Consider the following 24238-nt stretch of genomic DNA (forward strand, 5'->3'; position numbering starts at 1 on the left):
ATTTCCTTTTTCTCTTTTTTCTTTTTTCTCTTTTTCCTTTTTTATTTTTCCCATTTAGTTGTTTTCTTTTTATTCCTTTTTTCCTGTTTTCCTTTTACCTTTTTCCCTTTTTTACTTCTTCCCTTTTTGCTTTTTTCCTATTTTCGTTTCTTCCTTTCTTTTTCCATTTTTTCCTTTTTTCTTTTGTCACTTTTTCTTTGATTTTTTCCTTTTTTTTTCTTTTTTCCTTTTATACTTTTTTCCTTTTTTCTTTTTTGTTCCTTTTTTTCCTTTTTTTTCCTTTTTTCCTGTTTTCCCTTCTTCCTTTTTTCCTTTTCTCCTTTTTTCCTTTTTTTCCTTTTTTCTTTTTTTCTTTTTTTCCTTTTTTCTTTTTTTCCTTTTTTCCCTTTTTTCCTTTTTTCCTTTTTTCCTTTTTTCCTTTTTTCTTTTTTCCTTTTTTCCTTTTTTCCTTTTTTCCTTTTTTCCTTTTTTTCCTTTTTTTCCTTTTTTCCTTCTTTCCTTTTCCCTTTTTTCCTTTTTCCTTTCTTCCTTTTTTTCTTTTTTCCTTTTTTCTTTTTTTTTCCTTTTTTCCTTTTTTCCTGTTCTCCCTTCTTCCTATTTTCCTTTTTCCTTTTTTTCCCTTTTTTCCTTTTTTCCTTTTTTCCTTTTTTCCTTTTTTTCCTTTTTTTCCTTTGTTTCCTTTTTTTCCTTTTTTTCCTTTTTTTCCTTTTTTTCCTTTTTTCCTTCTTTCCTTTTCCCTTTTTTCCTTTTTCCTTTCTTCCTTTTTTTCTTTTTTCCTTTTTTTCCTTTTTTCCTTTTTTCCTGTTTTCCCTTCTTCCTATTTTCCTTTTTTCCTTTTTCCTTTTTTTCCCTTTTTTCCTTTTTTCCTTTTTTCCTTTTTTCCTTTTTTTCCTTTTTTCTTTTTTCTTTTTTTCCTTTTTTCCTTTTTTCCTTTTTCCCTTTTTTCCTGTTTTCCTTTTTTCCTTTTTTCCTTTTTTTCCTTTTTTTTCCTTTTTTCCCTTTTTTTCCTTTTTTCCTTTTTTCCTTTTTTCCTTTTTTCCTTTTTTCCTTTTTTCCTTTTTTCCTTTTCTCCTTTTTTCCCTTTTTCCTTTTTTCTTTTTTTCCTTTTTTTCCTTTTTTTCCTTTTTTTCCTTTTTTCCTTTTTTTCTTTTTTCTGGAAAAATGGAAAAATCTTTTTTCCGTTTTTCCTTTTATTCCCTTTTTTCATTTTTTTCTTTTTTTCCTTCTCCTTTTTTCCTTTTTTTCCATTTTTTCTTTTTTTCTTTTTCCTTTTTTTCCTTTTTTCATTTTTTCTTTTTTTTCCTTTTTTCCTTTTTTCTTTTTTTCCCTTTTTCCTTTTTTCCTTTTTTCCTTTTTTCCTTTTTTCCTTTTTTTCCTTTTTTCCTTTTTTCCTTTTTTCCTTTTTTCCTTTTTTCCTTTTTTCCTTTTTTCCTTTTTTCCTTTTTCCTTTTTTCCTTTTTTCCTTTTTTCCTTTTTTCCTTTTTTCCTTTTTTCCTTTTTTCCTTTTTTCCTTTTTTCCTTTTTTCCTTTTTTCCTTTTTTCCTTTTTTCCTTTTTTCCTTTTTTCCTTTTTTCCTTTTTGCCTTTTTTCCTTTTTTTCTTTTTTCCTTTTTTCCTTTTTTTCTTTTTTCCTTTTTCCTTTTTCCTTTTTTTCCTTTTTTCCTTTTTTTCTTTTTTTCCTTTTTTCCATTTTCCTTTTTTTCCTTTTTTCTGGAAAAATGGAAAAATCTTTTTTTCCATTTTTCCTTTTATTCCCTTTTTTCATTTTTTTCTTTGTTTCCTTTTTCTTTTTTCCTTTTTTCCTGTTTTTCCATTTTTTCTTTTTTTCCATTTTTCCTTTTTCCTTTTTTCCTTTTTTGCGCTATTTTCATTTTTTTTTCCATTTTGGGATCATCCATAAATGACGTAGCATTATATGGGGGAGGGAGGAGTTTTGTATTTTGTGATGATGTGTGACGACAGGGGGGTAGGGGGTCATGTCATGCTACGTAGCTTTTTTAAAGGGGAATAGAATAGAATTTTTAAAAAATTTACGGGGGAAATGGCGGGGGGGGGCAGAGTTACCGTCAAGCTACGTAATTACCAGGGGGGGGGGGGGGGGGTATTTAGAGGTTTGTGACGAAATGCTACGATGGGGGAGGGGGGTGTTAAAAATTACTCAAAAAATGCTACGTCATTTATGGATCATCCCTTTTCCCTTTTTTCATTTTTTTCCTTTCTTCCATTTTCTTTTTTTACTTTTTTTCTTTTACTTTTTTTCCTGTTTTCCATTTCTTTCCTTTTTTCCTTTTTCCCTTTCTTCCATTTTTTTCTTTTTTTCCTTATTACCTTTCTCCTGTTTTTTTTGTGGGTCTTGTGAAAATTGAGCTGCATACTATTTGTGCACTCTGAATCATTTCACTGAGAAAAACGGAGGACAAACATAACAGTTTTATTGATAGTCCTACTGTGTGCTTTCATAGGTGCGATTAGCAATTTGTCGGAACCAAAACAAACAGCCGCAGCCAAATCAACGCACGCTTAACCTTTTTAAAATGTGTGCAATCCCTATCTTAGCGATAAGCCAATTTCATTTCTGTTGAATGATTCGCAAAGTGTTTGGTCGTTCTCCATCAATTCCACTCAGTTCAAGTCCATCAGCAAGTTGAAAATGTTTGTAATCATTTTACTAGTGGCGCTTTCTGCGCTTTGGTTTCTGATATGGCAATGGCGTACTCGGGTACGCGCTCCGTTTTTGTCGATCCCCGGACCCCCGTCGCTTCCGCTGTTTGGCAACACTTTTCAAATCATCTCCAAATCATCGACGGAATTGTTCCACTGGATGCTGGAACTGGAAGAGCGATACGGAAAAGTATACAAATTAGATGGAATTAACCAGTATTGGTTGTTCTATGCATCGGCAGAGCAGATTGAAAAAATTATGACCAGTGCAGAGTTCAACTGCAAGGGAGATGATTACGATGTGCTTCTCGAGTGGCTTGGAACGGGACTACTGACTAGCAGTGGAAATAAGTGGTTCACCCATCGAAAAGCATTGACACCAGCGTTCCATTTCAAAATTCTGGATAATTTTGCTCCGGTGTTTGACAGCAAAAGTACTATATTGGCACGAAAGTTGCTCGAAAATGGCGGGGAATCCGTCAAAATATTTCCATTAGTTAAGCTGTACACTTTGGATGTGATCGTTGAAACTGCCATGGGAACGGCATCGGAAGCTCAATCCAAACAGTCCAGTTACACATTGGCGGTGGAAGAAATAGCAGCAATTGCATTCTTTCGAATGTTTAACCGGATTTTCTACTCAAACTTTATGTTCCAGTTCCACAAACTGTACGAACCGTACAAGCGCTGTTTGAAAACCATTCACGACTTTACCCTCTCGGTTATCGAAAAACGGAGGCTCACACTGCTGAACTCGCCCGCCGCCACTGATAAGACAGTAAGCCAGGTACCGGGCGATAGTGAGCTGGGATCAAAATCCAAGAAGGCACTGTTGGACGTTTTATTGCAGACCAATATCGATGGTAGGCCACTGACGAACGAGGAAATTCGGGAGGAGGTGGATACGTTTATGTTTGCGGTAAATATTGAAGTTTTCTTATTTTCCTTGCGATTGTCTGAGAGAGTTTCTCGAAAATGTTACAAATCGTTTCATTTCGAGAAAAATTGGTATCTATAGTCAGAAATGTACGGACAAATCTTTTTTTTTTCGTCTAAGCAGAAGTATTACGCGCACTGCCTACCATCTGTTAGGCTGTGCTTAATTTTAAAACTTGAGATTTTTAAGAAGCAAGCCAATTTAATCACTCTTAAAATTACACTGAAATTAATTAATTTATTGAAAAATAAAAACATTTCGAATAAGTCTTTATTGCTGTGCCGGAGTTTTTTTTTTAAATTGTTCTGGCAATAGGCACGTATGGTTGAGGTTTAGTCGTAGTGCGATGTTTAATTGATGATGCAAGTGGTTTGTTTTTTTTTTTGCATCCATACAGGGATTTTCATAACAGATTTGTTATGCAGCCCTAGAAGTTAGATAAATGGACTTACTTTATTATTTACAGGTTAGAAAATAATACTAATTTTTAACAGTAACCAGTTATCCGTATTACAAGTAGCCTAATAGAGGTCTCTAAAAGACGTTTCTGATAAAAATTTTAGGTGGACTAAATACTTTTAACAGCCTCCGACGATGTTCTTCTCAAACACATTTTCACGTTCGCTTTTCCAACTCTCAATTACCAGGGTCACGACACAACTGCATCCGCGATTACATTTCTGCTGTACTCACTGGCAAAACATCCGGAAATTCAGCAAAAAGTATACGAAGAAATAACTTCTGTCATCGGTGAGGACAAGGACACACCCGTTAATATCAGGTTTCTCAAAACAATGCACTGAGCACAATAATGAATATAGTGTAGCATTTTTCAGCTTTCTTAATAATCTGAAGTATCTGGATCTTGTGATCAAAGAATCGCTTCGAATCTTTCCACCGGTTCCGTTCATAACTCGAACGGCTCTCAAAGAGGTAAACCTAGCTGGACTGGTTATTCCGGCCGACACGAACCTTACCATCGGTATTTATAATATGCATCATAATGCGGAATACTTTCCGGAACCGGAACGGTTTCTGCCGGAGCGTTTCGAGGCCGAACGTGGAGCGGAAAAGTTGAATCCATACGCATACGTACCGTTCAGTGCCGGAGGTAGGAACTGCATAGGACAAAAGTTTGCCCAGTATAAAAGTTTGCCCAGTATGAAATCAAATCGACGATTTCGAAAGTAATACGACATTGTCGAGTGGAACTTCCTTTCGCATCCTACGAGCCACAGCTGAAAGCCGAAATGGTCTTGAAACCGCTGGACGACATGCCGTTGAAGTTTTATCCCAGATAAATAAATATGCAAATTCCGCGAATGTAAATGTTTTCGAATGAGTGCAAAAAACTTTTTCGTTTCTATCATCCCCAAGCCCAGAAACTAATCTCCATATTTGTACACCTCAAAAACCAGCAGGTAATCTACGCTGCTTGCTGCTTCTTTCACGCTTCGCGTCGCTATCTCCCAACAGCCTCTCATTGGCACTTGTGTAGGTACGTAAACATATCCATCTCGCACATGAAGCAGATCCAGTGCTCCTAATTTCACCCGAGCGATGTGTCATAAAATTTCGGAAACTTTCTCATCATCGCTCGAGGCCTTAAAGTTTATTACAATTACAGACACCGTGCCACAGTCTGCCACCCCGTCGTCCGGACAAGTGGGTGACTAAGTGTACGACTGACAGACTTCGCCAACTAAAGTGCCCTAATAAACGCAATCAAAACGATTCCTTCGAAGGGTATGAGAGGGCACTTCATGACATGAGCGTCAACCTTCATCTTTCCCAAAACGTTCCGTGTGTAGAACGGCATGAAATTTGTCATTAGAGTGTGCAAATAAGCAGGAAAAAGAGAGTATTCTGCTTCACGTGGGCGCAAGCATCTAACGAGATTTTATCAGTTTCAGAACTCGCTGAATGGTGACACACTTGTTCGGAATGGGGGTACGAGAAGAAGCTGCCTATGATCTTTCCGCATTATGTTCGTTTGAGGAAAAACGTGCCTTCAGTAGAAAGTGTAGCTTGGGTGATTCGATAAGGATTAGCGTTATTGTGGCCATCACATTACAGAAATGAGACGGTCTTAAAATTTGAAAAAGTTTTGTTCATCAATGCAATATTCATAGAAGTTTCGTGAATATATAGACACCCTCCTCCTTGTTGCAGTTATAGTCTATTTCGATCTGTCTCCGGGAACACTCGATGATGCTATTAAAAAATCAGGTCGTAATATGGAGAAGATCTCTATTTTAAAGTGAATAAATGGAGGCATTTTTTCTTAGGTATTCTCAGCGGTTTTTGTGTGGTGATAGTGCGGTTGAAGTACAACATTTCTTCCTTCGTTACCCTGGAACCTGGGTTTGCTTATGCTCAGAACACGCCTTGTACTTACTACAATAAGATTCTCACGTGCCAGTAGTGCAAACAGTCAGCACACTGTGGAAACCAGTACCGAAGACAGACAGACGCTGAAGAATGACCGGAACGGTGAGAATGAAGAAACGGTGAAAATTCACCTTGACGATCTGCTTATAGGAGACATTGGGGGCCGATGGGTCAATTGGGAGGAATTGGAGGCTGCGACGGCGATCACGATACTGTTGGGAATATGTGATGACATCATCACAGTTCCTCGATGGCGGAGTGGTTAACGCACCCAACTAGAGACTGGGAGATCGCAGGTTCGATTCCTGCTTGAGGACATATCTTTTCTCAGTGTTTCCAGTAAAAAGGTGAATTTTCACCGTTTCGTCATTCTCACCGTTCCGGTCATTCTTTCTCTGTCTGTTTTCCAGTGGACAGTTTCATAAAAATCCTTGAAAAAAAGAAAAAAACAAAGACTCACGTCAAAACAAGGGATGTACGTCAAGAGAAGTTAAATAAGCCATGCCGTTCTTCAACGCATTAAAGATAAGAGCCAGCACCGCCAACCAGATGACAGGAAACTAAGAAGAGGGTTTCGCGACCGCCATCCGTTTTCAATACATACATAATCAGATCTGCACGAAATCATGACTATCACTTTTTCATCAAAATGTACGTAAAACTTCAGTCACAAATCAAAATGATCGTCTTTTTCAGTTGAGAGAACTTAAGCAACAAAAACTGAGTATAGTGAGTGCCAACAGCAGTGACGAAGAAGAGTGAGAATAAAAGTGACGGCACGCAGCGCAGACAGCAGAGTCAAGTGAGAACACAATGCAAAATCGTCTCTTTCCGTTTTGTTAACTTCGCGCTGTTTTGTCTACCTCGCAAATTCAACAAGCGTAGTTTTTATTCACTGAATTAACACCATATTATTCAATCACTAGCCAGTATTTATTGACCATTCGCACTTGCCTTAAATTTGATCGAAAACTACTATACTGATATTTGAACTTGAAAGATACTTATTGTTAGTTAAAAAGCATATATATACTTATATGCTCAACATGACTAAAACTCAACACATCACATGACTAAAATGCTAACAACCTATTTGTTTTGATTTCCTTGCATTTCAAGTCTGCCTACTGCTATTGGGAATAGGTTAGGTTTTCTATCTTCTCTATGCTCTAGACTGCGAATTAACAATATTCAGGTTTATATTATTCGGGAATCCCATAGAATACAGCACGAATACTATATTGTTAAATATTACATTTCATGAGCGGCGTACGCTTAATTGATTGTTGATCTTAACGCTTGAGCATGTTCCATCATCATACATCGAATGATTTCAAGAATGTTCTATTAAAACTCTTCTTTTTGTTCTGTTACAACTCTTCTCCAAACGGCGACGGAAATCGAAACACAATTTTCTTCAAACAATCTTCGGTTAGCAATTAAGCCAATATTTAATGGGTAATGTATTTGAACTGTAATATTGAATTCAAGACTTGCATCGTGGAGAATTTAACACTTCCTTTGCCAGACTTAATGACAATAATTTTCGAAACTGACTCTCATCGAGAGGTTTCAGTCAAGCTGAACCGAAACCAAGTGAACAAAAGAGCAAAAAGACGGAACATTTTTCCGCAAATGCCTCACGTGGTATGACTGACAGTATATGTGGAAAAAATATTTTTACGAAGACTCATTTGCTTGTAATACCGCATACAGGACGTGCGGGATCAACAAACAACTGATCATGCAGACGATCCTTGTCGAAGAGGACGCAAAACAGTCTCGCTAAAATGTCACCCGACGTTAGTTTGAAGGTTCAGGGCGATTGTTACTCAAAATCGTCGCTGACTGGAGCAAGGGGTCATTGAAACAGACAATCCCGTCCTTCAGTAGATCCACGCTTGCCAAGATCGAATCGATAGCTACACCATTGATCTCAACTTTGTGAGCGGGCATGTACACGCGTTAGTGCTTCATGAAAATCTTGTCGCCAGTTACATCATTTGTTTGCTTAAAACAACATATCACAATCATGAGCTTATCTAGGCGAACCTTCGAGATACCTGGCACAGCTCAATGTTTCTGCGTCTTGCTGAATATTGGAATACTTCGCGGACTATCTTTTATCCGACAGCAGATCGGATACGGTCGAACCCAGCTCAATATTGATCAGTACTCTGATCATAAATAGAATTGTATGTAATTTCTCTGTAAATACTTAACACTAGTCCTAAATCTAAATCTCTAAACATTATATATTTAAAACTACGACTAAACTTAACTACCTAATTAAACTGAGTCTTAAATCTAAAACCTAATGTGTAACAGTTACAGTTTAATCACTAACCTAAACCACTAAACTCACCTAATCTATTTGATCTCTGATATCTGATTTATCGAAATAGAGAGGAACCGATAATTATAAAAGATAAAATTGTACCTATCATAACCAGTAGCACACGCGGAGCGTTCACATCTAAACCCAGTATTTTTTATATATTATTTTCTATTTGATTATATTGTTTTGTTTGCATTACATTTCTAATTTAGTATATTGGGTATTCAGCCACAAGTGGTGACTTTTCATCCCTATTGTTTACATGATTCAGTTAATTATTATTAAGATATAATATGCTTTCGCAGTTAAGTATTTTTTTCAGTAGGATGTTTTAAACCTACTTGTCTTCTGAATAAGAAGCTAAACAAATCTTATAAACTAACTTTATAAACTATAAAAAGAGCTAATCGTTGCAATTGAAGATTGCAACGATTTTTGTCGGAAGTTGCTTATAATACTGTTCGTCATAATTTCTAATGTTTCTATGTTTGCGAGTCCGTGCAACTCGTTTGTGCTAAACCAGGGAGGACGCTTCAAAATCATTTTCAGAATTTTATTCTGAATCCTTTGAAGAGTTTTTTATTCATAGTAGCACAACAACTTGCCCAGATTGGCACTGCATATAGCATTGCTGGTCTAAATATTTGTTTATAAATTAATAGTTTGCTCTTTAGGCAGAGCCTAGAATTCCTATTTATAAGAGGGTATAAACATTTTATATATTTCTTGCATTTTGTTTGGATTCCTTTAATGTCATCCTTAAAAGTGAGTTTTTTATCGTAAATCTAACCCAAGTATTTAACTTGATCTGACCACGTTAAATTCAAACCATTAAATTTATTAATATGGTTATTATTTGGTTTAAGAGAAGAAGCTCTTGGCTTATGCGGAAACACAATCAATTGTGTTTTTGCCGCATTAGTAGAAATTTTCCATTTTTTCAGGTAATCATTGAAAATATTCAAGCTTCGTTGCAGTCGACTGCAGATAATACGAAGACTTCTACCAGTGGCTGAGATGATAGTATCATCACAGAAAAGTGACTTTTTACAGCCTGTAGGTAGATTTGGAAGATCGGAAGTAAATATATTGTATAGGATTGGTGCGACGCTTGATCCTTGAGGGACGCCTGCATTAAGGGGTAGCTTATTAGATTTACAATTCTGATAAGAAACCTGTAGGGTGCAGTCAGAAAGATAATTTTTAATTATCTTTATTATTAAAATTGGAAAATTGAAATCCCACATTTTGACAATTAATCCTTTGTGCCAAACACTGTCGAAAGCTTTTTCGATGTCTAGAAGAGCAACTCCAGTGGAATAGCTTTCTGAGATATTTGCCTTTATCAGCTACTCTCACAAGTTGATGAGTAGTTGAATGTCCAATACGAAATCCAAACTGCTCAGGAAGAAAAATAGACTTCTCATTGATATGTGACATCATTCTAGTTAGGATGATTTTTTCAAATAATTTACTAATAGAAGAGAGTAAGCTAATTGGTCAATAGCTAGATGCTTCTGCTGGGTTTCTAACTGGCTTCAAAATAGGAATAATCTTGGCATTTTTTCATCTTTCAGGGAAGTATGCTAATTCAAAACATTTGTTAAATATTTTGACCAAGTATCTCATGGTGATTTCGGGAAGGTTTTTAAGAAGAATATTGAAAATTCCATCATAACCTGGAGCTTTCATATTTTTTAACTTTTTCATGGTGGATTTGATCTCATCATAGTTTATTTCAACAATATCGTGTAGAGACAATATTCGATTAGAAACGTTTTCTTATTTTTGTAAGACTTCGGTTTCAATAGGACTCACAACGTTGAGATTAAATTTATGAACGCTATCAAACTGTTTAGCAAGTTTTTGAGCTTTTTCTTCGTTTGTAAGAAGTATGTGGTCACCTTCCTTCAAAGCTGGAATTGGTTTTTGAGGATTCTTAAGAACCTTAGAAAGTTTACAGAAAGGTTTAGAATTTGGCTTGATTTGTTCAACCTCTTTCGCGAAATTTTCATTTCTTAAGAGTGTGAATCTATGCTTAATTTATTTTTGTAGATAGATATATTTCATAGCAGGATCACGAGAACATTGATATTGACGTATTCGAACATTTGTCAAGCGAATCAGAAGTTGAAGATCGTCGTCAATAATAGGAGTATTAAATTGCTTCTGTATTGTGGGTACTGATAAATTTCTAGCATCAACTATAGAATCACTTAAATTTTGTAATGCTGTATCAATGTCAGCTTTATTTTGTAAATCAAGGTCATGTAGTATAAGTTTTGTACCTTTCCCAATTCGCTTTGTGATAATTGAACACTGAGCTAATTGGATTGGAAACAGCTTCTTGAGAAAGTGAAAAAGTTACTGGAAGATGATAAGAATCAAAGTCAGCATGTGTAATCAATTCGCTACAAATGTGACTTTGATCTGTCAAAACCAGATCAATTGTTGATGGATTCGTTACAGACGAATAGCACGTAGGACCATTCGGGAACAAAAATGAATAATAACAAGCAGAGCAATCATTAAAAAGTAGTTTACCGTTGGAATTGCTGTGAACATTATTCCAGGCTCGGTGTTTGGCGTTAAAATCAGACCAGAATTTAGACCGATTTCTTGTAAGTTTTTGTAAGTCTCCTTTCAAGAAATTAATTTGCTCGCCAGTGCACTGAAAAGGCAAATAGGCTGCAGCAATAAAAATGATACCAAGATTAGTTTCAACTTCGATACCCAAACTCTCGATCACCTTGGTGTCAAGAGACGGCGTAACGCAATGTTTTATCCTGCGATTAACCGCTATTGCGATTCCTCCGCCGAATTCAGCAATTCGATCAAATCGATGAATAACAAAATTAGAGTTACTCTTCAATTTAATATTTGGTTTTAAAAAACTTTCGGTCGCAACGGCTACATGCACCTTATGTATCCTCAAGAAGTTGAAAAATTCATCTTCGCACGTTTTTAATGAATCAACATTCCAATTTAATAAATTTAAATGATTATTTAAAGTCACTGTTAAACTTAAATTTCATTACAATTTTGTTAGCAAATTCCCACCCGCTTGAAAAGCTTCAAACATGGAGGTAGAATTTACCATAGCAATCATCATAGGTAACATAGAGTCTTGCAGGTATTTTAAATTTTCTTCCGTTACGCTACCTAGATCCATTGGACTAAAGGAAGCGTTGAGTGCAAACGAGTTTGCAGGCGTGGTAATGATAGCCGTTATTTCAGCCTTGTTACATGCCACTGAAGCATAAGATGACACACCATTGTAGGATGGTGTGACGAAAGTAGAATAAGTTGTTATTCTGTTTTGAATTGGATTAACGCGTTTGGACGTGTTTTCTTGAAGTGTACCTGAAGAAGTAGGTACATTTTTAATTTGTTGTTTTTGTTGTCTAGAACGAGAATTTATAATTTTTTCTCGAACAAGACAACCCCAAAAATTTGAATTATGATTTTCGTTACAACTAGCGCATTTGAAACTTTTTGTTTTCTTTTTCACCAGGCAAGTATTTTTCGTGTGCGATTTATCACCACAAATCATGCATTTGGAATACAAATGACAATTGGATAATTCCAGAGCGTACTGGCGTGTTATCGTCGCTAGCCTTTCTCTTCATAAGAAAAACTTGTGAAGGAGAAAAGCCAAGTAAATTTTTCAATTCATTGGATATTTCATCCAAACTTTGACCTTGAATGGTCTATTTGTCTTGAAATCATATGAATAAAATTTATATAACTTCTCCGTAAGATACTGGAGTAGTCGTTTATGGCCAATCAATTCCTCCGCTGTAACTCGACATTCTCCTCTTCGGCCAATCTGAAAAGAGACTTTCACGTCTGGAAGGAACGTCGAAAGCTCAGTTCAAAAGGCCTTGAAGTCGGAGATCATCACTGTTATCGGCGGAGGTGATTGCATTTTCTTCTCATTGGCATTGTGCACAATGCGAGGAAATTTACAAATTTCGTTATCTTCACATTCGGATAAAACATTGAATAAGTTGCTGCCATTAATTGAATTATCGGGTGAAGAAGCCATCCTTTTTCGTTTAGCTTTAATTTTTGGCACACGGCCTTTCTGGGAGGACCCAGGCATGTTGGAAGAATTAAATATTTCTTTAGGCAGAATTTAGTCTTGAAAAAGACTGATTGAGTAGAAAAAGTAGGTAGTCTTGTGAAAGACTAATTTTCGAAAAAAAAAATATAGGTAATCTAGTGAAAGACTGATCGAGCGAAAATATAGGTAGCCTTGAGAAAGACTGTTGCTGTTGAAAAACTCTAGGTAAACCAGGAGCTATCAAGATTTGTGACCGGTTCGAACGAAGGTTCAAGCCGGTATGAGAAAAAGTTCGTTTGTAAACTTTCACTTTGAAGTATAAAATAAATAGTGTTCAAAATATATCGTAAAAAATATGGTGCCAAATTATATTGGACACAGATTATAGATTTTCTTTCTTAGTAACAATATGTTTGATCATGTTGGAATCAAGTCGATGGAAATTGGGGCAATTCAATGTTTTTTATATTTCTCTAGTATGGGGTAAAACTCAAACGTTCGGACAGAGGAGTTTTTCATAATAATGATATTGCTAAGCATTCGTTAAGAAAATATATCTAATTGCGTCCTTCTCAAATGGTAAAAATCCAAGTTTTTATTCACTTTTTAATGCGGACTGCAGACTTTATCAATTATTTTTTGAAGCGGTAATAGCTTATTTCCCGCACCGAATCCGCGGGAAAAAGTGCCGCAGATTTTGCGGTGCGGGTGCGGTATATACCGCTCGTTTGTGGTAATTACCGCAACCGCGACGAACCCTACACAAGAGTGCTACCCAGAACATTTAGTTGTTTTAATTTTAATTGTTCGGCACAATTCCCAATTCCATTACATTACCCGCGAGTTTATTTACAAATCGGGCAAGCGAAGTAGTTTAGTTCAGTTGTGTTCGGGCGAGAAAGCTGGGAAATTCAGTGTAAAAGCGGCGTGAAAGACTTCTCCATCAGTTTTTGGTGCCGTTCTGGAAGGACGAGAAGAAACACCTACGATACCGGCAAATACAGCATCCACGGGTCGATCAAATATGTTTGATTTTAAATATAAGCTCAGATCTTTTATAAGGCTCTCGCCTCGGGAAAATGCTTGTCCCAGATTGGGATTCGCCAAAACTCCGACTCCTGGTATGGGAGTTTCGGAGCGGGCACTCAAGGCCTCTTTTATTCACCGAGTCTCAGGGCGTTGTGGCTACGGGGGAGATTTCGGATGTGTGGTAACCTACACTTAATAAACCCTTGCAATAAATACCTTCTACGTTTTATTGTGTCAATACGACGGTGGCTACACGGTGGGATGGCTGGGTAGTGAGGATCTGCGGCGGCGGTGGTGGTGGTGATGATGATGGCAGCTGATCTGGACGGCGGATCTGGATCTTGACGATTGCGGTCTCTCGGCTCTCGATGGAGGGAAGGTTTGCGGCGGGGCGAAAATCCCTTCGATCACGGGTACGGTTTGTGGACGGCACGTGGTACGTCGGAACTTACGGCTCAATCCGGAGGGTATTAACACCCGTTGATATTGTTGCGTTTTTAGGCTTAAATTTGGGTTCATCCAAACACAACTGGCGATAATTCAGGGACCGGCCTCGTGCGGGTTAAGGTTTAACAAGACTCGTCCTTAGGGAAGCCATTCGGCTCACTATTTTCGCGAATGCAAAAAAACTCGTGCGTCTCGTTTAGCGGTCGTGACTTTGCTGCCTCATATATCGTTTTTTTTTCTCCCATCTCCAATCGACTCCAACCAATTTCTCCCCAAACCAAATTCTCTCCAAACCAAATTCTCTCCGTTCTTCCGTTTTGGATCAGTTCAGTGGATTGCTTTCCAATCCCCACCGACAGTAGTGCCACCAACGCAGTTTAATTAGCTACCCCCAGCAGTGCCACCAATGCAGTTTAATTAGCCACCCACTTGTGTTTGAAATGACCGTTGACGCAAGCTAAGCTATACAGAGTATTCCCTAAAATCCAACACGTACTAAATTGTTACCAAATGACGGTAACACTTTGGCGACGAATCTTGTTCGGCAACCATTTTAGGATCATTTGGGTCAATTCAGAAGTACACTTAATGTACGGTAGAGTGCCACTGTCTATGGTCTTCCTGAAATTTCAAATTGGACACACCACAAAAGTATAGTTACCCCGAAAAAGTCCCCATGCAAAGTTTGAGCGCTATCGAAAAACAATGTCATGAAGTGTCGAGATCTGGTGTAATGTTGAAAAATGTCTTTGTGGTACAAGGAATATTTTTGAATTGAGATGGGACTTGAGTGTTGAAATGCAGTTTTTATTTTTTTGCATGCCGAATGTTGTAGAAATCAATGAAATGTCAAAATCTGATGGCAATTCTAAAAAAAAATATTTGATGTTTGAAAATTAAAAGTTTCATGCAGTTCTAAGACATTTGGCATTGAAAATAAATTAAAAGTAGCATTTTCAAACCCCAGTATCTACTCAAATCCAGAATTTTTCAAGTTTCATAAAGGTTATCTTAAAACAAAATTCAGGATGACAGTAGATCTCAATGCTTCATTATATCCTGAACCATTTGGGCAATACTCCCACGGTCGGCTGTGTGGAGTTCAAACAGATTTTGTTTAGGAAATTTCTTTTGCATAGGATAATCTCGGTAGCCGGCTGCCCAGAGTTTAAAAAGAACCAAAAACTAAACAAGATCTTTTCTTTTTCGAGTGATCACAACTACATAATAAAATATTTCTTTACAGGTCGCATCACTTGCTTGGAGCAAATCCTAGACCTTATACCCTTCCAAACCACCAAATCCGCGACACCTATGAAACAGTCTGATGAATCGTCGTCCTTCCGTTAAGTAGGTGGAGCATCAACACTTCCCGTCTACCTTATCCTTTACCCTTCCCCGTGAACGATGGAGATGGGGGCGGCCGGCAATGATGGCTATCATGTGTGGAGGTTTTAATATGGGTCGGATTGGTATGAATTCCTACTTACCACTTCCTAAGCAACTCTTATTAGATAATCAGCAGTCATACATGATGAAGTCAGTGTGCAATCCGCCAAAATCATCGTCACAGCGCAACGCAATACGTTTCGCCAAACTCAGCATGGGTATTTATTATGCGTGTTTTTGCTAGTCATTATTCATAGGAAGGATGTTTTTAAAGTAAGCCAGCCCAACCGCTGTAATGTTCAAAACATCGCTTTAGTTAAAGCGCACAATTTTCAATATCAATTCCAAAATTCGGCGACATTTTTCAATTCTCAACAATTAGATTGTGCCCAATAATCCAAGGAAACCCATTCATACCACTTCGCCCAGCATCGCATCTGCAGATTATTCTATACAAGTACCAGACCAAAGTGCTAAGCTCGAAAGATAAATACAATTTCACTCTCATCCAGCGTGCAATCTTGACAACTTGATTGTTGCGCTCCTCGGTATTTCGGCTTTTCTTCAATTTCAGCTTCCGCATGGTAGCCCACGAAGCACAAAAACCATATTCCTATCGGTAGCTCGCAATATTTTCTTGCTGTTTATCGAGCGAGCTCAGGCTATACCAGAACAGCATCGCTCGCTGCTAAAGTGGGTAAGCATGCAATGATCCTGTTTGTCCCACCGAAAATAAATTTTCTCTGCAACGGAAAGTGCGACAATACGCTATCGCAGCACGCCATCACCGTCGTCGTCTTTTCAGCGAAGAAATCGACAGCTCCGAAACCGAACGCGATAAAAAGTCAATACATATATGGAAAGAGAGACCTTAGCTTTGTTCCGCTGCCTGATTGTGTAAAGGAAAAAGTGTGCCTTGTCGAAGAAAACAGATAAGCCAAACTGCTTTGTCGCTTCTAGCGGTCGATTCGAGCTGAGCATGCGACTATCGTTATGTCGCCTTTCGTCGACCTCGCGCAATGGTGCTTTTATTTTTTGGCAGTTCTTTATCCGCGTAGGACCGTAAACATTCCCGTGCAAAGCCTTTGCTAAATTGAACTGATACGATTTGGAAACGCTACATATACAGACTCACTGCAGCTGGCAGAAATGGTTTCTAGTCGAGCGTCGGCTGACTGACGACAGATGGAGGGTGAAAGAGCTTTCCTTTTTTCCGTTCCAGCTCCCACCAAATGTGGGCCACCTATGCCAGCCAACGTGGCAACGAACACGCAAGAAGCACACATACAAACAATTTTGGTGGAGGGTGTACTTTCCCCAGCAACAGGGGAGTTGTGGTAGTCCCAGTTCGTCAGGCACACAAAGCACAAGGGTCGTTACCAGTTAGACAGTAAAAGCTGACAGAAATAGAGAGCACCGACAGATGAGCAGACAAAGGAAGCAGTTTGAGATCAACACCGACCCGAACGAGGGCGTGGATCAAGTTCAAGCTTACGGTACGTTCTTTTTTTTGCTTTCATCGGCAAACGAACAAGAGCACGCCGTTGTTTCCAGCTTGTGGATTTAAAGTAGATTACAATCAGAAGATTTCCAGTTCAAAACTGATGTATGGGCTGAGACGGATTACGAAGCGAGATTGAGTTTGGTTCGTGTTTCCTTGAGTAAGCATTCGGAAAAGCTTAGTGTTTCGTTTTAGCCTATTATTAGAAGTAATAAAATGTGGTTGAAAAATCGCTTAAAATGCTACTGTCTTTAATTGGGGGAAAGCTAAGAGTTTCGCTCGGGGATGAACTCATTCAAGCCGCAGGGAGACCCTTGGAACCATTTATACCGTGGTGATTATTTAATTTTCGCACTGTATAGAACAACAGAGAAGATAACTGAAATTTAAGCAACCGGTTCGAAACACGCAGTACTTACACTATATTTTTTATTTCAACAAGTGGCATAGTCAGGTGAGATGTAGGGAAAAAAAATCGATGAATGCGATGATAAATTATTATAATTATTATTTGTACAGAGTCTATCCTGGTGTATATTCTTGACATGAAGTTTAGATGGGGGAAAAATTGAGTAATGAGCCTATTTTGCTTGATACTCTATGTTTGGTACAACTTTTTTGTGAAACTATATTATCTTAAACCTACACAAAATAAAGTATTAAATCATCACTATGGTCCGGAAGATCCCATTTAAAAAATTGTAAAATTTGGCACGGACCATATTCATGGAATTTTTATGTGGTTGTATGGTACTTGAACCCAAGAGAATTTGTTCGGGTTCTCAGTACTTCCAGAATGGAAGAAAAGGAGAAGAAGGAGAGAGGAAGCAGAATTAGAAGGCTGGGAAAAATAACAGCACAAAACAAACAGCAGGTAAATTAAACTCACAAGTGGTTCAAATAGTATGTCTTGCAGTAGTCGCTCAAACACGGTGTCGTCTATGTAAGGACAGCCAAAAACTCAAAAACGCAATTGGGCTACTGCTGTGCTGTTGCATATCACATGATATGAGGTTCCGGAGTCTGATTCACAAAGATCGCGTGGAAATGACTCAGCGCCATGTTGCCATGTGATAATTGAGTTTGCAGTGGCCTGTTTAAGCCCTGGTCAGCATGTCGTAGTGGAGTATCTAAAAACGTAAGAGATTTTTCGAAATCACTGGGCACGGCTGTTCTAAAAACGCATTTCTTTGGCGATACGTTTGTAGATTTGTTCAATAATTGCTATGCTCGGATGAAGCCCAGTACCGTATTTTTTCTCTTATCCTGCTTCTCAAAATTGGACGGGGCGGACTTAATCGCAGCACCTGGCCATTCATTTCCAGCAACACCGGAATGTGCGGGCAACCAGACAGGGTGAATAGTGCTGACAATACTTAGTTCTTCGGTTTGGGTTCGGCATGCATTCATTGGCTTTGACCGTGCTTTGTCTGAACTAAGAGCCTAGATTGCAGCCTAACTATCGGAGCAGAAGTTTATAACTTTGCCGGACAAGCTCTGTTGAAGGGCTGATTGCATCTCACACATAATCGCGAAGATTTCTGCTTGAAATACAGTACAGTAGCTACCTGGCGAGTGAGATTGTTCCAATCCCATTTCACAACAGTAGACACCAGCACCAGCGCATCCCTCTCTCAGAGAATCGTTAGTGCAACAGGTCTCTCGCCTTTGTTGTTGTCTCTCCATATAACCAGACAACTCTTGAGAGGGAATCTCCCAATGGAATGTTCTGTGTGAGGAAAACTACAGGTGAGTCTAATATCGCCGGGTGCAAGAAAATCTTCACCCCATATAACCATTTGTGACCACAGTCCCGTATGACTGGTAGTAAGATCAACATGGTTTTTGTCACAAAGCCCAGTAACCTGCAGTCTGTATGCACATGATAATGCTTTTTGTTTGAGGTGTATATGTAACGGATTGAGTGTTTCTGTGTTTTTCTTACGCACTGGTCGTGCCTCCCGCCGCTCCTGAATTTCAGTGAAATCTGCCTAGTTTGCGTTGTTTGAAATGGAGTCGAAATTTTTAGAGTGATATTCACCGCATTGCTATTCAGTAAATCGACACGTCGAGAGAAAAATTGTTGCTAATAGATGCTAAATTGGCGTTTTAGTATCAGCGTCGAAAATCAACAAATTTGCCATTGCTTAACTGATCACCACAACTCACGTACGCTGTAACGATGAGCTGCAAGAAGTGTGCCTCTGTGATAATGCCAGAAGAGAATAGCATCGTTTGTGAAGGCTTTTGTTCTGACCAATATCACGCCGATTGTGTTGCGCTGACCGTCCCAGAGGTGCTAAGTTGTAACAAACATCGAAATATTTGGTGGATGTGTACACTATGTATAGAAATAATGAACGACGTTCGACATTTGGGAGCTTTTCGTGATAAACGACAGACGCTGTCTGACGCTGACTGCTTCGTTCCGATTCGCCCTGCTTCAGTTGCCGTTCATGCAAAATCGCAGACAGATGAAAACAGCTCAAATTATCTCGAGGAGTTGAGCAGAATAAAACAACAAATTGCCGATATGCAGGACTCTATTGCTGAGATTTCCCGATTGCGTTTGGATGATACAACTGAACCAAACCATTCGCCCCCGGCACAGTCATCTCCGATGTCTTCTACTAAACTACAACACGGAACCGGTAGTATATCGACTACTTCGCGCTCTTCGACAATCTCTACGTCATCGTTCTGCTGGCTTTTCTTCACACGTATCAAGAACTCTGTTAGCGAAACGGAAATCGCCGCTATGGTTTCGGGTGCATTAGGAAGTGATTCTGTCGTAGTAAAAAAGTTGGTACCCGAATGGAAGGATGCAGCATCAATGCCGTTTATTTCATTCAAGGTTGGGATCGATGTAAAGTTAAAGCGCATTGCGTTATCTCCAGCTACATGGCCGCGCGGCATTTGTTTCCGGGAATTTCACGAGCGGTTCGGCGTTTTGGAGCCTTAATATGACTAGAATATATCATAAATTTTTCAATGTTCTAACTGTATAACGTATTGTTTGTTCCGAGTGATTCGTTCCTAATGTTAAAATGTAAATTAATTATTTTATGTTACGTGGTAGTCTGTATGGTGCTTCGCATCAAAGACGATATAAATAAATAAATATAAAAGGAGTCGGAGGTGAAATATCCAGTCAACGCTGTAAGCGCCATTCTTTGCAAATGGTTTAGCTTTGATTGGATTGTCATCACCTCTCCCCTCTGCAACTGCATAAGGCATCCATATGACAGTATTGGACGTACAATTGTCGAATTTGCATTAAGTCAAAAATTGTTCCGATGCAAAACCCAGTAATCACCAGCAAACCCGTAGGTTGGACATCTAAGCTCAATGAGTTTCCTCAACAAGCCGTCGGCAACTAGTTTCAATAGCAAAGGTGATAGAACGCCACCCTGGGGACAACCGCAAAAAATTCAATTGGCTTATCTCTACCTGTCTCAGCGATAAGCAAATAAAGCGGTTACTAAGCATTACGTTTATGCAACCCGAGAGATATTACCGCGCGTCGCATCCAATATTGTCAAAAGCAACCCCAGTATCTAGGAATACACCAAAGCTAGATTGCCTAAGCGAGAAGACCTTGTATAGTTCTCGATTTCTGCTCTGTGCTGCAAATCATACATATTGCGCAGTTTTCCCGACGTGAACAAATTTCAGGAATCGAACGGAGCTTTGTGACCTTTCTTTTTGTAAGAGACGAACCACTGCGACCAGTAATTAGATCAATTGTGGAATACCCTTTTCTTAATGTAAGTGTGCTATCTACTATGACATATCACTATTGATGAGCGATTATCGTTATTGAGATACACACTCTTCCCAGTTAGGCACACCACTTCGTATGAAAATAATAACCTGCTTTGAATTTGCAGTCTCGAAAGGCTCCAATATTCCTTTACCGAGGACTCGAGGACGAGGAGTCTACGTTGTATCAATGCATTCGTAGAGCAGATGCTATGATGTTTCTCTTTCAGATCTGTAGAAGCGGCATGTATCATTTTTAACCTTTGTTAGAATATGACAATTTGGGGTTCTAGGACGTTACATATCAAATTTATCATTTTTTCGTGCACATATCTCTATTACAGGTATATTTCTTTAGTACGTACATTTTTCCTCGGTAGTACAATGTTTATTCTTTAATTTTGTAAACTTCAACAAAGTGGGACAAATTTTATGGAAGTCCTAAAGGTTTCAAGCATACTTTAGAGAAGCTTTGTGTTAATCAGAGGAGTTCAAGTAGAGCATTCCAAACTTTAAGTAAGCCATAACTGCATCGTGAAAATCTATCAGGTATGAAAAGAATCCTATAAGCTCTAGGGAGTTCCTACAATTTCCGCGAGATTTCTAACGTACAAAAACATCCTCAAATAGTCATGATTTATACGGAACTAAGATCATCATATTTTTTTTGCCAAACAAGCTTACAGGCAACTCTTTAAGGTAGGTACACTTACTAGAGCAAAAATAAAACTAGTTTTTCTAATCGATCTTTAAACGTAACGTATATAAAATTTGAATGCCACATCCGGAAAATTTTAGGAGGCACAATGTTTTGAAAGCAATGGGATAGATTCCGACCATGCACGCCCAGCGGCTTTGATGGAGGCTCATACTACTCACAGAGCTGACCAAACGCAGCTAAACGAGCGTTTTTCTCAGTATATCGTTTGTAAATCTTGTGAATGCAAGTAAAACAGTATTTAACATATTGACGCGGTTCAAGGATTATCTCCTAACTTAGTGGGATCAATTTTGTGTGGTCAAACACTATGGCACTTTTTGCTTCTACGCCGCCATAATTTCTTATAGCTTTCACAAATTTATTTAAATACCCACATGCATCCGAAAAAACTCCGGCTCTATGGATAACACCGCTATATCACATTTTTAAAGCCACCAAATTACGGTTGTCTTTACATGATTGTTCGAATAGTTTGATGAACTGTATCTACTCTTATTATTGCACCAATAAAGTATACAAAAAAAAACAATTTCTTCTGCTTTCTACACAGAATTTTTTCCCATATCGTGAATAAAGTTCCATGAATTCTGGTACAATCATGCTTTTACATTACGAAAACAGGACCATGAACAAAAATCGTGTGTTTTATAATTATGTTCAATTTTCCTTCAGTAACGCCCGCGTAACGCTTTTATAAGTTGAAATTCATGTTTTGTGAACTTTAGCCATGGTTTCCGCCATTTCATTACCAAATCGATTTTCTGTACGTGAACTATGTAGTACACAACCAAAACCAAAGGTTGACATGATGTTATTCATAGATTTATGAACATTAGTTCGCAAAATCAAAAAAATCTGGGTGAACTATTCCACGAAACTTGCAATTTTCTTCATGAATCTATACATTCCTCGTGAACTAATTCATGATTACAAATATATTGAGCCAACATCCGTGTTCGAGAAACAGTTCACAAAATCTTCAAATATTATTCATGAATTCGTGAACGAGAATGTTAAATAGATCACGTAATCATAAAATATTGTTCATGCATTCGTGGTCTGGTTCATGCTTCCTAATGAAATAGTCGCCACTTACCATTTGTGCTGGTGAAGTAGTTCACTAAATCATATACACTCAGGTTTTTTTTACGCGGGGGATACAGGCCGCGTAAATTTCAAAATCCGCGTAAATGAAGACCGCGTAAATTTAAGAATCCGCGTTAATGGGAACTTCGTTAATGGATACCGCGTAAATTTCAAAGTCCGCGTAAATAAAAACCGCGTAAATTTCAAAATCCGCGTAAAAAAACCGCTTAAAAAAATGCCGCGCTAAAAAATACCGCGTAAAAAAACCTGAGTGTAATATTATTCATGTATTCATGTGATGGTGGTCCACGATTCCTAGCGTAGTAGTCACGACTTAGCATTCGTGTTCGAAATCATAAAATATTACTCATATATTCGTGAACTGGTTCATGATTCCTAGTGCACTAGTCACGGTTCACCATTCGTGTACGTGACATAGTTCTTAAAATCATGACATTATTCACGGATTCGTGAACTAGTTCATGATTCCTAGTACGATCTATCTTGTGTGCTTGTAACATTTAGAAGATATCCTTAATTATTGTCAATATCATGCAACATGGTCATGAAATTTTCACGTGAACTATTTAAAACAAGTTGAAGTATTATTCATAAGAGGCACGAGCAATAAATACAGTGAAGACTCGGTTTTATCAGCCCCTTGGTGAATTTATTTCTTTTTAATAAACCGAAGCTCATAAGATATTCCTCTTTAGTTCCTAGATATAGCCCCATAACCCTTTCTGATTATTTAGTTTAAATTTCCCTTAAGGGAGCCTGACAGCTCAAAATTAAAAAAAAAATTAAGCTTTTTTTTGCATAATTCGGACCTCTGCGATAAGAAAAATACACTCATGAAAGGATTCACTCCAAATCAAATTGGTTCGTCTGCTATATGCCCATCAAACTACCAACTATCAATTTTCATATAATCGGGTCAAAGATCTGATAAAATCGGGGGTAGATAAAATCGGCCGCTAATAAAATCGGAGGCTGATATAATCGGGTCTTCACTGTATAAGAAAACTATTAGAACCTAGAATACCGTTATTCACTTGATGAGGTTCAGTGTGATGCCTGGATAGAGAAAGAAAACTGCGGTGAGCACAAAAAATCAATTAGGGGCCATGCATAAATGACGTAGCATTTTGGGGGGTAGGGAGGGTATACCAAATTTGTGACGAAGTGTGACGAGGGGGAGGGTAGGGTTAGTAGTCGGGCGACGTAGCATTAAGTTTAAATTTTTTGACGGGCATCAAAACCTATTGATTAGAGAAAACAATTCAATGTTCCTCCATTCCCAAGAGAAATAAATTTAAGTTCACACAAGTTACTTTTCATGCGGTTTTTTATGATGTATATTTTACGATTCGTGGAATTACAAGCTTGCAAAAATACGGAAAGATTTTGTATGCGGATTTAATTTGCTGCATTAGTTAGTTAATGTTGCTAACTAATACACTTAGTTTGGTAGCTGAATTAAATTTTCTCTTCGGATTCAACTAAATAAAAATTAGTAATTTAGATGAACAGCTGCAGGATTTCGAACTGAGAGAACTTCTCTTCATGCTCCCCATGACATATAAAATTCAAAACAAAACTATCAACACTATATTTGTCATGAAATGAGCTTATTTTGTACGCAACACAAATAATGAAAATGTTGATAAAAGTCGTCAAACATTTTGAAAGGACATGTATTCGACATAATTGTAAAACATATGTAATTTTTTTTCATCCTCCGGTCGCGTTGCACAGGATGAGGGGGGGGGGGGGTAGGTAAATGCTACGTTATTTACGAGGGGGAGGTTAGAATTTTGTGACCAAATGCTACGAGGGGGGTGGGAGGGGTCAAAAATCGTCGAAAAAAAGCTACGTCATTTGTGTACGGCCCCTTATAGAGCCTCAAAT

At 38.1% G+C, this 24238-nt stretch overlaps 2 protein-coding genes across 6 annotated transcripts in view; one reads left to right on the forward strand and one right to left on the reverse strand.

Annotated features, from left to right (window-relative positions):
* Window positions 1–24238, reverse strand: part of LOC131681821 (uncharacterized) — a 576008-nt gene that overhangs the window by 485223 nt on the left and 66547 nt on the right. The window lies entirely within an intron of this gene.
* On the forward strand, window positions 2832–4934 carry LOC131681820 (probable cytochrome P450 4d14). Its single transcript, XM_058962872.1, has 3 exons — window positions 2832–3579; window positions 4245–4378; window positions 4434–4934. Exons 1-3 carry the CDS (start codon window positions 2920–2922, stop codon window positions 4786–4788), a joined length of 1149 nt encoding a protein of 382 aa, XP_058818855.1. The 5' UTR covers window positions 2832–2919; the 3' UTR covers window positions 4789–4934.

This window comes from Topomyia yanbarensis, chromosome 2 (assembly GCF_030247195.1).
Source record: "Topomyia yanbarensis strain Yona2022 chromosome 2, ASM3024719v1, whole genome shotgun sequence".
Taxonomy (NCBI): Eukaryota; Metazoa; Arthropoda; class Insecta; order Diptera; family Culicidae; genus Topomyia; species Topomyia yanbarensis.